Source organism: Corylus avellana, chromosome 5 (genome assembly GCF_965113065.1).
Source record: "Corylus avellana chromosome 5, dhCorAvel1.hap1.2, whole genome shotgun sequence".
Classification (NCBI taxonomy): Eukaryota; Viridiplantae; Streptophyta; class Magnoliopsida; order Fagales; family Betulaceae; genus Corylus; species Corylus avellana.
Window position 1 is genome coordinate 25340278 of NC_142494.1, and position 14594 is coordinate 25354871.

The following is a 14594-nucleotide window of genomic DNA, read 5'->3' on the forward strand; positions in this document are numbered from 1 at the left end:
CCAGAGTATCCGAACTTATGAACTGGAAAATTAAGAGGTTAATTACAACCAAATTAGAAAAAGTAACCTATATATATTTGCCAGTGACAGTTACGTACACTGGTAATATACTTTGTAGCTCATTGAAAGTTGAAAACTATTACTCAAACAATTACATAAGAATCTGAACACGTCCATTTATAATAATTTCGACAACATTGTTGCACTTTCTAGCTGTCAGTGAGTCGGTGCTTATGACGAGGAGAAAGAGTAGTATTTAATGAAGCTCTGTGTCAAAATACTTTAGGCTGAGAGTATCGGCCCAGAAAAAGCCCCCATACCAAACTCTCTAATACATTGGGAACTTCATCAGGAACCAAAATGGGGAAAAATAAATGCACAATTTTAGAATCCGTATATATAAAACATTTGGCCATTAATAATTATTATTGAATTGGAAATGATTATTATTAAATTTTATTTTATTGATAATTTTAAAAATCACATGAAAAAAAAACATATATAATACTCCTTCTGGGATTACTTCTAGGTATAAGAAGAAAAGTCTTTGACATGAATATATCATGCATGCTTATAATCATTATCAAACAAAAGTGCAATTTAAATTGACTAACTTGTGAATGAAAAAACAAAGCTTAATCGCCAATGAATTTATCCTCTGATTTAGCCAAATTACTTCACAAGTATCCACCCAAAAAAAAAAAAAAAAATACAATGATCTTGAGCTTCTTTCTTTGTAAAATCTCAAATTATTTTCACGTAACTTTATTATAGGAATCATAGAAATTAGGATGCGAAAATAGGGAAAGAACAGGACTCAATTTAACGGATAAGATTCACAATGACAATCTTACTAAAGAAAGGACTAGGATTTTTAATCCTAAAATAACTATTATGCATTGAGAAAATCCCAAAAGCTCATGTCGAAAACGGTTTGATCAGCCAAACAACTCAAATCTTCATCATCAAAATTGTTCCAAACTTCTGCTTCTAGTACTATTTTCTCGCCCCAAAGATCTTTGTTGGGATATTTATCTAACCCACTTACGGTGCACGTAGCTCTTTCATCACCTTCCTTGTCATCTAACAAGCTTTTCCACCATTCACTTCCACTATTTGATGTCATTAAGGTGGGAGATATGTTGCTCACATTGTCCTTTGGTTCAAACCTTGCTATAGCTGTAGGTTTCTCATTTAACCAAATAAAATTTTTAGAGCAAGTCTGAGGTCGAGGTGATGAAGATTTGTTGGGATATTTATCTAACCCACTTACGGTGCACGTAGCTCTTTCATCACCTTCCTTGTCATCTAACAAGCTTTTCCACCATTCACTTCCACTATTTGATGGCATTAAGGTGGGAGATATGTTGCTCACATTGTCCTTTGGTTCAAACCTTGCTATAGCTGTAGGTTTCTCATTTAACCAAATAAAATTTTTAGAGCAAGTCTGAGGTCGAGGTTTTATTACGTTCACTTTCACAATGTCTTTTCCTTTTTCTTTAGTGTCTTTAATGTGAGAAATTTCCTTCTTGCACATGTGTGTATTCCAAAAGTTCTTCACATCATTAGCTGTTCTTCCCGGAAGCCTACGAGCAATTAGTGACCATCTAAACAAATAGAGAGTATGAATATCACCAAAATATATGTTCAATAAGTATGCAATATACTATTCAAGTTGTTAAAAAAAAAAAAGAAAAAAAAAAGACTGTGTTAGCATGCATAACAAATAAGGAGGAAACTGTCATTGTGACAAAGGTGTAGTGAAAACCCTAGTAGAGCTTAAAGAAGTGCTGCATAGCTAGGGAGGGGGAGTTCTCTCTGTCCCCCTCCCCCCCCCGCCCCCCCCCCCCCCCCCCCTTTCATTGTTTTTTTCCCCTCCCTTCCCCGATCCGTTTTCTCCCTCTTTCCCTGATCTTTTTACCCCCTCCCTTCCCCGTTTTCCTTCCCCCCTTCTCTTCCCCGATTTGTGTTTTTTTTTTTTTTTGTGTTCTTTTTTGGATTTCGCTTTCTTTTCCCTGTTGTTGTTCTTCGTCTACTTGTCTTTTTTTTTTTTCTTGCTAGGTATTTGTTTGGGCACACTTTGTGGGTGCCGCTCATGGGAGATTCACTCAAACTTCCCCCCAATTCTTTGAGTGTGCTGCCGGTCTCCTCCGCGCCAATTTTGCCGTCTACCATCTTCTGTCAGGTCTTTTCACGCGTCTCAACAGCGATGTGCTTCCAACGCCACCTACGCATCGGTTTCCGACAAGCACGCAATCGGCTTTTCTTTCGGCTGTTGTTTTTTAATTTTTGGTTGTATTGCTTTGATTTTCCTTGTATTTTTGGTTGGGCTGTGTTGCTTTCCCTGTATTTTCCTAGTTTTTCTTACTGGTTTTAATCAATCCATGTCCTCTCTCTTGATCTGTTCGCTTGTTATTTCGGTCCAAACCCCTGGGGTTGTGGATGTGAACGATGTCCTAGCTTTCGGGTCGAGGAAGATGTATATCGGCATAGGGTCCTTTTGATCTTAGGGTTGAGGAATAAGAGCTACTACCTATGCATTAGTTTGTGTCTGCCTAACGCAAATCTGTTATTCCAACTGAAGATTAGTTATAGGTTAGCGGATGTTTGGCGGTTTTTATATGTAATCTTTTAGCTATGGTTTTGATCTTTTAGCTTCGGTTAGGATCTTTCATAACGTTATGTTCTGTGATTGTAAGAGTTTTAATGCTATTGGCTTTTCTATTAATGAGATAAGAATGATTTTCCTTAAATAAATAAATAAGGAGGAAAAATAAAGTGAGAAAGAAAGTGGAAGAGTTACTCTATTTGTTCCCATAAAAAAAAATTAGATGTAATGTAATTTCTAATTAGAATGAGCTTTAAGGAAAGAGTGGATTTCTTTCCATTCTCATTCGCATTGAATAGAAGTTCTTCCTAGCAGTAACACCCCCACTTAAACACATGGCTATTATTTTAAAATAAACATCAATTTACAAACGTGAGACTTTTAAATATTTTAAACCCATTTAATTATTATTTTTTTTTAAAAAAAAAAACTCTCTAAAGTGTATATCAGTATATACAAATGCATACACGTACAAGTGTTCCATGGTTTGCATTAAAAAGGGTTTTTAAAAAATAATTATTTTCAAATGTACTTTGGTCATCGATCAAATGGTGCACGTGGCATGCACCCATTCACGATCGATATCTTGATTGAATGATTGATGACCCACTGCATGTTTTTTCTTAGGGTTTCCAGCACTTGGTGTGTGGGAAGGGTCATATTTAAGGAAAAAAGTTAAATCTTAAGTGCCATTTTCGAAGTGACCCAACCCTAACGAGAGAAAGAGGAGAGATTTATTGTAATATGAAAGTCATTATTCATATTCATGAAAAGTCTCAACGTCTATAAATATTTGAAAAGTCTATAATGTTTACTCTTTTTGAAAGTCCAATTTTTACATGTAAGTCCAACGTGCATTATTTTTCTTCAACATCCATTTGAATTAGAAGATTACATAAAGTTTTCAAAGTGCATAAAACTCCAATTATTTGCATTGTGCATAACATATAGAATTACAATATCAATGACTTTTAAATTTCTAATACCGAAAGTTTTCAAAGTGTATAAAACTCCAATTATTTGCATGGTGCATAACAGGATAAAATTACAATATCAGTGACGTCCATTTTTTTTACAAATAGAAAAAAGTGTTCTGATTGACATATTAAATTATATAAAAATATTAAATTATTTTCTAAATACATGTATCGCTTATAAAATTTTATTGACAATACATGTTACGGTTGCTTTTGCAAAAATAAAATTTGATAAAATCTTACCAATGTTACAAGAAAAATTAAATCGGTTATCCATATTAAATCAATAAAAAATGAGATGTTGAATATAATGAGTTTTTGAATACGTGAGTTTTTGAATGCAGAGTTTTCAGCTCTGCATCCTTTGATATGAATATAATGCAGTAGCAACTTCTCTCTCTCTCTCAAAAAAAAAAAAAAAAAAAAGAGAGAGATGTTGGAAAACTTGATTATAAAAACTTAATTAGCAATTATGCATAAAAAAAAGTAAGAATAATGATTTTTAAATAAAAAATAAAATAAATAAATTATAATTAATATTTAAGTATAAGAAAAATGTATCACTTAAACTTATCACCTTAGGAATGTTTCACTAAACTTATTGTCTTAGGCTTCAAAATCTATCAAGTCGGCCATTTTCTTGATCTCTCTCTCATCCCGATATAAAAACATATGTTCCATATATATGGATCAGTTGTCTGAAAAAGCAAAAAGAAAATAGAAGGGAACTATGGAGTTATTAATTTGATCTAAGTATTGACCATCTTGTATTATGAGTTGGAATCATAGGATGTGAAGTTAGACTTGCCTGTTGCCTAAGAGCTTATGAAGCCTGATAATGAGATCAACTTCATCTGCAGCGAAGCCTCCTCTCTTGATATTTGGCTTTAGGTAGTTCAACCACCTCATTCTACAGCTTTTCCGGCATCTATTTAAGCCTGCAAATTTAGCTCCAATGAGGATTGAATTATATATTGAAAACAGAAAAAAGAAAGAAATAAAGAGTAAACTTGCTCTCTCTCTCTCTCTCCTTTACTACCTGCTCTGAGAGGAATTTGATACCACTTTCCTTCTCCATACTTCTCAACGTACTGCCTCAGAAGCAAATCTTCTTCTTCAGTCCATGCACCTTTTCTCAAACCGAAAGTACTGCGCTCCATGGAGGCCGGAGTGGTACGTACTTAGTTTTTTCTTTAAAAGTACTAAAAAGCACGTTTGGCTTTCCCAGTCTTGCTCTTTGTGACGGTGACGGTGATGGTGAATCAGGTAGATGTGGGCTTAGGCTCTGTTTGGTAAACTCTTTTTCCTCCGCTTAATATTATTCACTTTATTTTTATTTTTTTAAATAAACAATAAAACTTTTTTTTTTTTTTTTTTTTCACTTTTTATATCATATCATTTACTTTATATATCACATCATTTACTTTTTACTACCATTTAAATTAAAAAAATCATTACAAAACAAAACATTTTCACTTTTCATATCATAAAAAAAATCATTACAAATGAATATACTCTGCTACAATATCTAGGGACAAGGAATTGAGAGCTGCTGCCATACGGTTGTGGCAGAAAACATGGGTTTTCTGCCCACCAATCACAACATGACACATCAACATTTTAAGAAAAATGCAAAAACTTAAAATGAGAACAAAACACCAAAACAAAAAAAAATGAGGAACCACCAGCCCCATCTGGGTGGCCGGCGTGGCCACCCCCAAGCCATGGGGTGGCCGCGCGGCCACTCCCAGGCCACGGGGTGGCCGGCGCAGCCACCCCACCCCGGCGCGGCCACACCCAGGCCACGGGGTGGCCCGCGCGGCCACTCCCAGGCCACGGGGTGGCTCGCAGGCCACCCCAGATCTGGCTGGGGTGGGCCCGCGCGGCCACTCCCAGGCCACGGGGTGGCCGGCGCAACCACCCCATGGCCACGGGGTGGCTCGCAGGCCACCCCAGCGCCGCCCTTCTCGGCTTTGTGTGGGTTTTCTCTCCATCTCTCTCTCTTCTCGGTAGTTCTGAGCAGTGATGGTCGGGACTGCGTGGCGGCGGCGCAATTTGAGATGGGCAGCACCGATGGACCAGGCGGCGGCGGGCGGTGATGGTTGTGAAGGGTGCTGTGCGTCTGAGGTGTGGAGAATGAAGAAATAATCTGGTGTTTTGGTTTTATTTTCTTAACTTGTTCCATGCTGAGGTGTCACATTTACATTGGTGGGCAGAAAATGGGGGTTTTTTGCCACAACCGAACGGAAGTTATTCTCCAAGGAATTTACCAAACAAAGCCTTAAACTACTTTCACTATTATTTTGTACCAAGTACGCAAGAGTAGTACTTTATGCATCCACTTTCTCAACTAGACTAATACATCACCTTCTCATTCATGGCATGGGCGTGGTCGCCACAGTTCAAAAAAAAAAAAAAAAGAACAATTCCAATGCATTAAATGTTATGAGAACCACGCTGCATAGGATTGAGGAATATAACTACTAGCTCGTCCTAAATGCCTACGAGAATGTCCAATATTCACAAAATTTGTGTTACGTACAAACTGCACCACAAATTGTGATGGGTCTAGATACCCTTTTAGGGTTCAATATATGATGAGTAATTAATGCTATATACTACTTCATCATCTCACAAGAAGTGGAACTATAATTTTTTTTGGTGGGGGGGGTTCGAACTTACCTTGTTTTCAATCCTTAGTTATGAACAAAAATGGTATTCTCTATCAAAAAACCTGCTCAGCAAAATAATTGGATTGTCTGAGAGAAAATTAAGGCATATCCTTAAAATGGGACTAACCATTTTTGCTTATTCTTCTCTGTCAAACAGATTTTGTGTCTTAATTTGGATGTAGGTGCTATCCTCTTCCTAAGACTTTACAACTCTCATAAATTGGAATAAAGAACCAAAGCTTGTGTTTTTCTTAGCTATAATCATACGTACAGGTTATAAGTGTCTTGATCTGTTTCCAACAAATTATACTTGTCTCGCCATGTATTATTTAATGAGAATTCCTTTCCAACACTGCCTTCCAAGACCACAGCTCACAATGCCATTCGTTTGGCTTTTCCAGTAAGTTTCTCTACCCCTTTCTGTTAAGGCATGTGACTTAAAGCCATCAAGCATGTGCTTGTGGGACCCGATCAGTTTATTGTCCTACAAAGCCTTGGAATTGGTTTTCCTTTTTTGGGTCAACTTTGACTCCTTGTCTTGCACGGACTTGGAGTTGTTTCTCTTGGCCAAAATTGAATTCCTTCTCCTAGTTGTATTGGTGTCTTGCACAACCGACTTATGACACTATAAAAAGACTTGTTACGTCCTTGTGAAGTATGCCAAGCCAAATAGCTTTATAAGTATACTAAATTGAGAGCACCGTAGGTGGAGAAAAGTGGGATATAAACGTGAGAGAGGGATGTTAGGAGAGTACAAGGGCAGCAAGCACAAAGGGGGTGCCGCACAAGGGAATTAGAAAAGCCAAGAGTGGGTTTTCTTAATAGTTTTTGGAGGAGCCAAAAACAAGTGATTAGAAAAAAAATGTGCTGCAGAGTGAGATAAGAAAATATAGATCAGCCGCCATCTGTTCCAGCAAAATAAGAGTTTATATATTTGTCTTTTGTATTATATTTTTTAGAATAATCTCTTTTGTGTGATATTGAGATTTTAGTGTATTGGGGCTTTGGGATCTGAATGATTTTCTCTCTACTATTTTTGTACTTCATCTTTTGATAGTAGATTTTCTCCAGGTCGTCTCCGCCAGTAGATGTAGGCTTGTTAAGCCGAACCACTTAAATCTTTGTGTCGTGTGTGATTGTTTATCTTTGTTAGTCCGCGTTCTTCTTATTTTTCGCATCACACGTGTCTTGGGAGATAGGATTAATTTCCTAACAATTGATATTAAAGCTTTTGGTTCGAGTGGGAGCAATGGCAATTGAAGAAGGAAATATAGGAATCGAGGAGTTCGACAGCATAGATTTTGGGTACTGGAAGGTGCAGATTGAATATATCCTTTATCGGAAAGAACTCCATCAACTTCTTTTAGGAGAACAACCTGACGACATGTATGATAGCGAGTAGGCTATTCTCGATCGTAAAGCTCTGGCAGCAGTTATCAAGTTATCACTGTCAAAATCAGTCGCACACAATGTTGTAAAGGAGAAGACCACAACTGGTCTAATGGCGGCTTTGTCAAGCACGTATGAGAAGCCGTCGGCAAACAACAAGGTGCACTTGATGAAGAAATTGTTCAACCTAAAGATGGTGGAAGGGGCTTCGGTGGCACAACATCTCAATGAGTTCAACACTATCACAAATCAATTCTCCTCGGTGGAAATTGATTTTGATGATGAGGTTTGCGCATTAATTGTCTTAGCGTCTTTGCCAAATAGCTGGGAAGCCGTGAGGATAGGTATGAGGAACTCTGTAGGGAAGAGTAAACTGAGCTATGAAGACGTCAGGGATTTGATTCTCAGTGAAGAGGTTTGCAGAAGAGATGCGGGTGAAGCCCCTTGTTCTGGTGCTATTTTAAACCTCGAGACTCGGGGCAGAGGACAAGACAGAAACTCTGGTCAAGGCAAATCAAATTTCAGAAAAGGGAGAAGCACATCTAGATTTGGACAACAACCTGAGTGTTGGAACTGTGGTAAGACTAGCCACTACAAGAAGAATTGCAGGGAACTGCGAAATGAGACTGAGAATGATTATGCAAACGTAGTGACAGAAGAAGTACATGATCTATTTCTCTCTGTTGACAATCCCATTGATTCTTGGGTCTTAGACTCAAAAGTATCTTTTCATACGACAACGATCCGTAAAATTCTCAAGAACTATGTTGGTGGAGATTTCGGGAAAGTGTATTTGGCTGACGGAACGGCGCTGGATGTTGTGGGCCTAGGCGATGTTTGCATTAAAGTTCACAGTGACTCGGTATGGAAGCTGCAGAAGGTTAGGTAAGTTCCGGAGCTGAAGAAAAATCTGATTTTCAGTGGGACGGCTTGATGGGGAAGGGCATTCAATTCATTTCCACGATGGAAAGTGGAAGGTCAGTAAGGGAGCCATGATTTTGGCTTGTGGTCATAAAACGGGTTCTCTCTATATGACAACGAACAACAAGGATATAGTTGCTGTTGCAGATACGGGTGCTGACTCAAAACTATGGCACTTAAGGCTTGGGCACATGAGCGAGAAAGAGATGAAGGTACTTATGTCAATGGGAAAACTACTGAAGTTGAAGTCAGTTGAGTCTGATTTGTGTGAAGGCTGCATCCTAGGGAAGCAGAAGAAGATGAGTTTCGTGAAAGTTGACAAAGCACATAAGCTTGGAAAGTTGGAGCTGGTACACACGAATTTGTGGGGTCTCGCGCTAGTGACATCTCTTGAAGGCTCGCGGTATTATATCACATTTATTGATGACTCAAGCAGGAAGGTATGAGTTTATTGCTTGAAAAGTAAATTTGATGTATTTGAGACTTTTAAGAAATGGAAGGCCATGGTTAAGACTGAAACGAGCTTGAAGCTCAAGCGTTTGAGATCAGACAATGGAGGAGAATACGAAGACAGGGGGTTTAAACAGTTTTGTGCAATTAATGGGATTAGAATGGAGAAAACTATCATGGGAACGCTGCAACAGAATGGCGTGGCTGAGTGCATGAACAAGACTCTCAATGAGCGTGTTTGGAGTATGAGATTGCATGCTGGGTTTCCAGATACTTTTAGGGCTGATGCAGTGAGCACTGCTGCATACCTGATAAATAGGGGGTCTTGTGTTCCCCTGAGCCATAGACTACTGGAAGAAGTCTGGAGTGGAAAATAGGTAAATCTTTCACTTTTGAAAGTTTTTTGTTGTACTTCGTATGTCCATGATGAGTCTAATACTCAGAGTAAACTAGACGGTAAGTCTAGTAAATGTTTCTTCATTGGATATGGAGATGAGGCATTCGGTTATCGATTTTGGGATGATCAAAATCGGAAGATCATTTCTGACTTTTAATGAGTGTGCTATGTACGAGGATGGGTCAAGTGCAGAACATGAAGTTACAGAAAATGAGCTGAAGAAGTCTAAGTTTGTTAACTTAGATGGTCTTTCTAAAAGTACAGTGTAGAGAGAGAAACAATTCGTGGGGGTGGAGCTTGATGAACAGTGTTCACTCACGGATGAATGTGATGACAAAAAGCTTTCAAGAGACTTACAGCACTAGGAAGAGTGTTATTCTTTAGCAAGAGGCAAAGAGAAACGTGATCAAAAGGCATCGAAGAGGTATGGCTTTAAGGACATAGTGTCTTTTGCTCTGACAACTAGTAGTGGAGATCCATTGTCTATTCAGGATGGTATGCCGGAAGAGGTGGAGTCACTATGGAGAGATAAAGCTTGGGAATTACCCAAGGGAAAGAAAGCTAAAGAATGCAAATAGGACTACAGGAAGAAAGAGTCATCAGAAAAAAGTTGTATGGTCTACGAGACTGGTAGAAAAGCATGATGTTATGTCTAAACCAGGTCCTATACTCAAGTTCAAGAGGCGCTTGGACTTTAGTGGCACTTGTGTAGTATGATTGCCTTGAGGGGCTGAGGCAGAGACATCCGGAGGAGACACATTTTGTTAGACTTGACGGGTTTCAAGTTAAGGTGGAGATTGTTAAGACATGTGACTTAAAGCTATCAAGCATGTGCTTGTGGGACCCAATCGGTTTATTGTCCTACAAAGCCTTGGAATTGGTTTTCCTTTTTTGGGTCAACTTTGACTCCTTGTCTTGCACGGACTTGGAGTTGTTTCTCTTAGCAAAAATTGAATTCCTTCTCCTAGTTGTATTGGTGTCTTGCACAACCGACTTATGACACTATAAAAAGATTTGTTACGTCCTTGTGAAGTGTGGCAAGCCAAATAGCTTTATAAGTGTACTAAATTGAGAGAACCGTAGGTGGATAAAAGTGGGACAAAAACGTGAGAGATGGATATTAGGAGAGTACAAGGGCAGCAAGCACAAAGGGGGTGCCGCACAAGGGAATTAGAAAAGCCAAGTGTGGGTTTTCTTCTTAGTTTTTAGAGGAGCCAAAAACAAGTGATTAGAAGAAAAAAGTGCTGCAAAGTGAGAGAAGAAAATAGAGATCAGCCGCCATCTGTTCCAGCAAAAGAAGAGTTTATACATCTGTCTTTTGTATTCTATTTTTGAAAATAATCTCTCTTGTATGATAGTGAAATTGGGTGTATTGGGGCTTTGAGATCTGAGTGAATTTCTCTTTACTATTTTTGTACTCCATCTTTTGATAGTGAATTTTTTCAGAGTCGTCTTCGCCAATGGATGTAGGCTTGTTAAGGCGAACCACTTAAATCTTTGTGTCGTGTGTGATTGCTTATCTTTGTTATTCCGCGTTCTTCTTATTTTTCACATCTCACGAGTCTTGGGAAATAGGATTAATTTCCTAACACTTTCTTCTAACAGCTTATCTTCAGCTTTTGTATCTCAGTCTTCTTTAATTTCTGACTCCTTAATTTCAAGATGATATGGCGTCTTCTAGTTCCCAAATATCTCTTGTTTCTACTTCTGTTGATGGTTCTCCAACAAATGATTCACTGCCCATGTCCCCTGAACCAATTTTTGCACAATTTTTCTTTTTGTTTTTCCTCCTTTTTTTTTTTTTTTTTTTTTTTTGCAAAACCACTTCTTGTCAATACTAGTGTGCCCATTTCTCTTTCTACCTCTCATCCCATGACCACCAATTTTAAAATTGGGTCTCCCAAGCCAAAATCCTTCTTTGGTTATAATTTATATTCACCCACCAAACATCCTCTCACATTACACCATATTCTACTCCAAGAATCCAAACCTAGTTGTTGTAGTAATTATGTTTTACGTACACCTTGAGAAATTAATTAACTAGTAATCCAATGTGCATCTCTGAATGTATTTACCAAGTATTTAAGTATCATACAAGGGACCCTCAATTCTTCAAAAGATAATACTAAGCAGAGAAAACATTTGCTTTTTTTATTATTTTATCAACATTAATAATTACAAACAAAGCACCTACTAAAAATCAACACATTAGCTAAAATTATACTTTACATATTAGGGTTGGCAATTTTGACACGACCCACAAACTTGACACGAACACGACACGAAAAACAGGTATTGGGTTTGGCCTTATCGGGTTTGGGTCGTAATCGGGTCTACCCGATTAAGACCCGGTAATTTCGTGTCTAGTGGGTCGACCTGCTAGACTCGAGTTTTTTTTTTTTTTTTTTTTTCCCTAAAAGATAAGGCAGGAGGCTGTAAACCGCGCCTCTGCCTCTCTGCTTTCTCAAGTCTCGGTCTCTCACTCCCCCTCCTCGCCGTTGCCATTAGCAAGGCATCCTCAGTCCTCGCTGTCGCCGTCAGCCACGCAATGCTCAAAGAATGTTCCATGGATCTCAATGAGACCGCTCAGAAGCTCCTTCTTCAGGGTACGATTGCCTTTCCCTTGTCATTCTTTCGCGTCTCTGCTTCTCTTTCAGCTTAATGGGCTTTTCATCTTGATCGGGTTCTGTGGGTTTTTTTGTGATCCGTGTGTTGGGCTTTGTGTTTTCTCTTTTGGGTTGTGTTGGTTCAGTGTTGTTTTCTTGCGGGTTTGATTTGATTTCACTTTAGATTAAGTTTTGGTTGTGGAGGAAGTGGGAATTTTTTAGTTTCATAAGATGGGTTTTCATTGTTGGTTAGCTTTTTATAAGGCGAAGTTTGAGATTCTTATATCCTCTATATGTTTTGACACCTTTCTATTTATGAAGGAAAGCACTTTTTCCTATTCTTTATTATCTGTAAAAATTTAGCTTTGTTGGATGCTAGAAATCATATTCTGGACCATTTAATGGTTTATGTCAATAGTTAGATTGTTCTGCTTGATTTTCCGAAATAAGGACTAAGCAATGAAATGGGGTTTTATTTCGTAGTCATTGTTGGGTTCTTGATGAATTGCTTCCAAATACATGTAGTTCTTTCCCAAGTGTGTTTAGGGTTTCTAACGGGTCGGGTCGAGTTACTAAGCTATTTTCGTGTTATAATCGTGTCAGACCCGATTACCCATTTAACTAAACGGGTCGTGTCTGTGTATAGGCTAATTGTGTACTGGGTACTCGGGAGTCGTAATCAGGTCGTGTCAAATACCTATTTTGCCACCCCTTACATATTATCGTTATAAAAGAAATATGTCTCAAACACCGAGTCTGCAACATCACTTAAAAGTACTGATTTACCATGAGCAGCCGATAAAATCCTACAATAAGTCTTCAAGCATTGACTAGATCACTACCATTACACGAAACAGCAGCAAAATGCCTCGAGATCTTTCTCAAATCTGACATGTAACGGTAGTTCAACTATAAAATAACACATGTTTTACAGGTAAAAAAGTAGTTTAAATTCATGACTTAATCATGAGTATATTACACAAGGATAATGTGTTATTGGTGGTGAACTTGGTTGTTTACAAAAATGTTTGCAGTCACAAGTAGTAATAATGTGAGACTCTTAATTCAATGATAATACAATATAAATATAGTCTATGATAATTTAGAGAAGCATGTCATAGTTCAATTTCATATGGTCTATCCAAACTTTTAGTCTTGTTTTGATGGGGTTGGCGCTGTCCGAAGAAACCTGTAATACAACATCGCTGATTCGCTGCCCCAATGTTGCTATGTACCATCATCATTAATGGCCCGACCGGATTTAAACCCCGAGTGATCCACACTATTAATAGTGTCGTAATTATGATCTCATTTGTACATGATGCACTAGTCACCTAAAAAATCATTGGATCCAAGGATAGACAACAAAAATAAATCTCTTTGATCCATATGGTCAATTTGAATAATAGTAGCCGATGGCTTTCACCTGAACATGAACCACCATGTCATACAATGTAATTATCCATTATCTTTTATTGCATGCATTTACAAAAACTCAAATTTTCACCATTTCATAATTCATCAATCTTTTTTCTAAAAAGTGGAGTTGACATCTTTTTAAAATACATTTCATATGAGTTGTAAGAGCTTTCATTTGATTTTTCCTAAGTTTAGGGAACAAAACTACTTTTTGCTTTCCTATCAAACTATATTTCACAATAACTTTCCTTACCTTTCTCTATTCTATTAAAATATTATTTCTTTAGGAAATATAAGTTCCTTAATACCTTCACATTTTTCACAAAATTCTAACACAATTCCTAATGAAACACAAAATAAGGAAAGAGGAAAAAGGAAAAATGAAAGATAAATGTTTATATTAAAATAATGTATAAGAAACCACTTTCGGTTCCCTATACAATGGGAAACACTGTAACTACCCAAGAGTGTTGGTTAAATTTAGGGAAACTGATGTGAGTGACTTTTTGTGATTTTTTTGAAAATTTTCCTAAATATAGAGAATTGAATAGGCTATAGGGTATGCTCTAAGCATGTAAGTTTGCTGCATGAAATAATCATGTCATGAAGAATTGAACCAGCAACTACAAGTATTCGTGTAAATTTTACTATTAGAGGTAGCCGAACCACCCCAAGGAGGCTATTAAGTGTGGTTTGGTCACCATAAATGGCCTTTGAAAATAGTTCAACCAATTCAACGAATCATCTCCAAATTGGCTAGAATGAGTGGTCAAGCAACTCCTATTTTTATTATTATTATTTTTTTTTTTTTTAAAACAATGTGTACAACATGATTGATGCGGATATGAGACCCCACGATTTCCATCAAAATTTATGACCAAGTTGGGTCCATAAATTTATTTGTATTTTTTGATTACCACCAAAAAAAAAAAAAGTTTAATAACTTTTAAATTTTAAAACACTATATGCAAATCATGTCATGAAAATCTCGACGGATTTGCTTGTCTTAACATGTGTTCTGTCGCCCAAAAAGCTGTCGCCTTGTGGCCCATATAGTGCTGCCTGCTGGATTGCATGTGCCGAATGAGAGAAAAGGAAACAAAATTCAAGAGGAGCTCTCTCTCTCTCTCTCTCTCTCTCACTCTCTCTCTAATA

At 37.6% G+C, this 14594-nt stretch overlaps 1 protein-coding gene across 1 annotated transcript; it reads right to left on the reverse strand.

The window, feature by feature from the left end:
- Nucleotides 1-892: 892 nt before the first annotated feature.
- On the reverse strand, nucleotides 893-4745 carry LOC132182117 (transcription factor MYB114-like). Its single transcript, XM_088516326.1, has 4 exons — nucleotides 4625-4745; nucleotides 4394-4523; nucleotides 1395-1607; nucleotides 893-1169 (listed from the first exon to the last, which is right to left on the reverse strand). The coding sequence occupies exons 1-4, from the start codon at nucleotides 4743-4745 to the stop codon at nucleotides 893-895; spliced, it is 741 nt and encodes a 246-aa protein (XP_088372452.1).
- Nucleotides 4746-14594: the final 9849 nt, after the last annotated feature.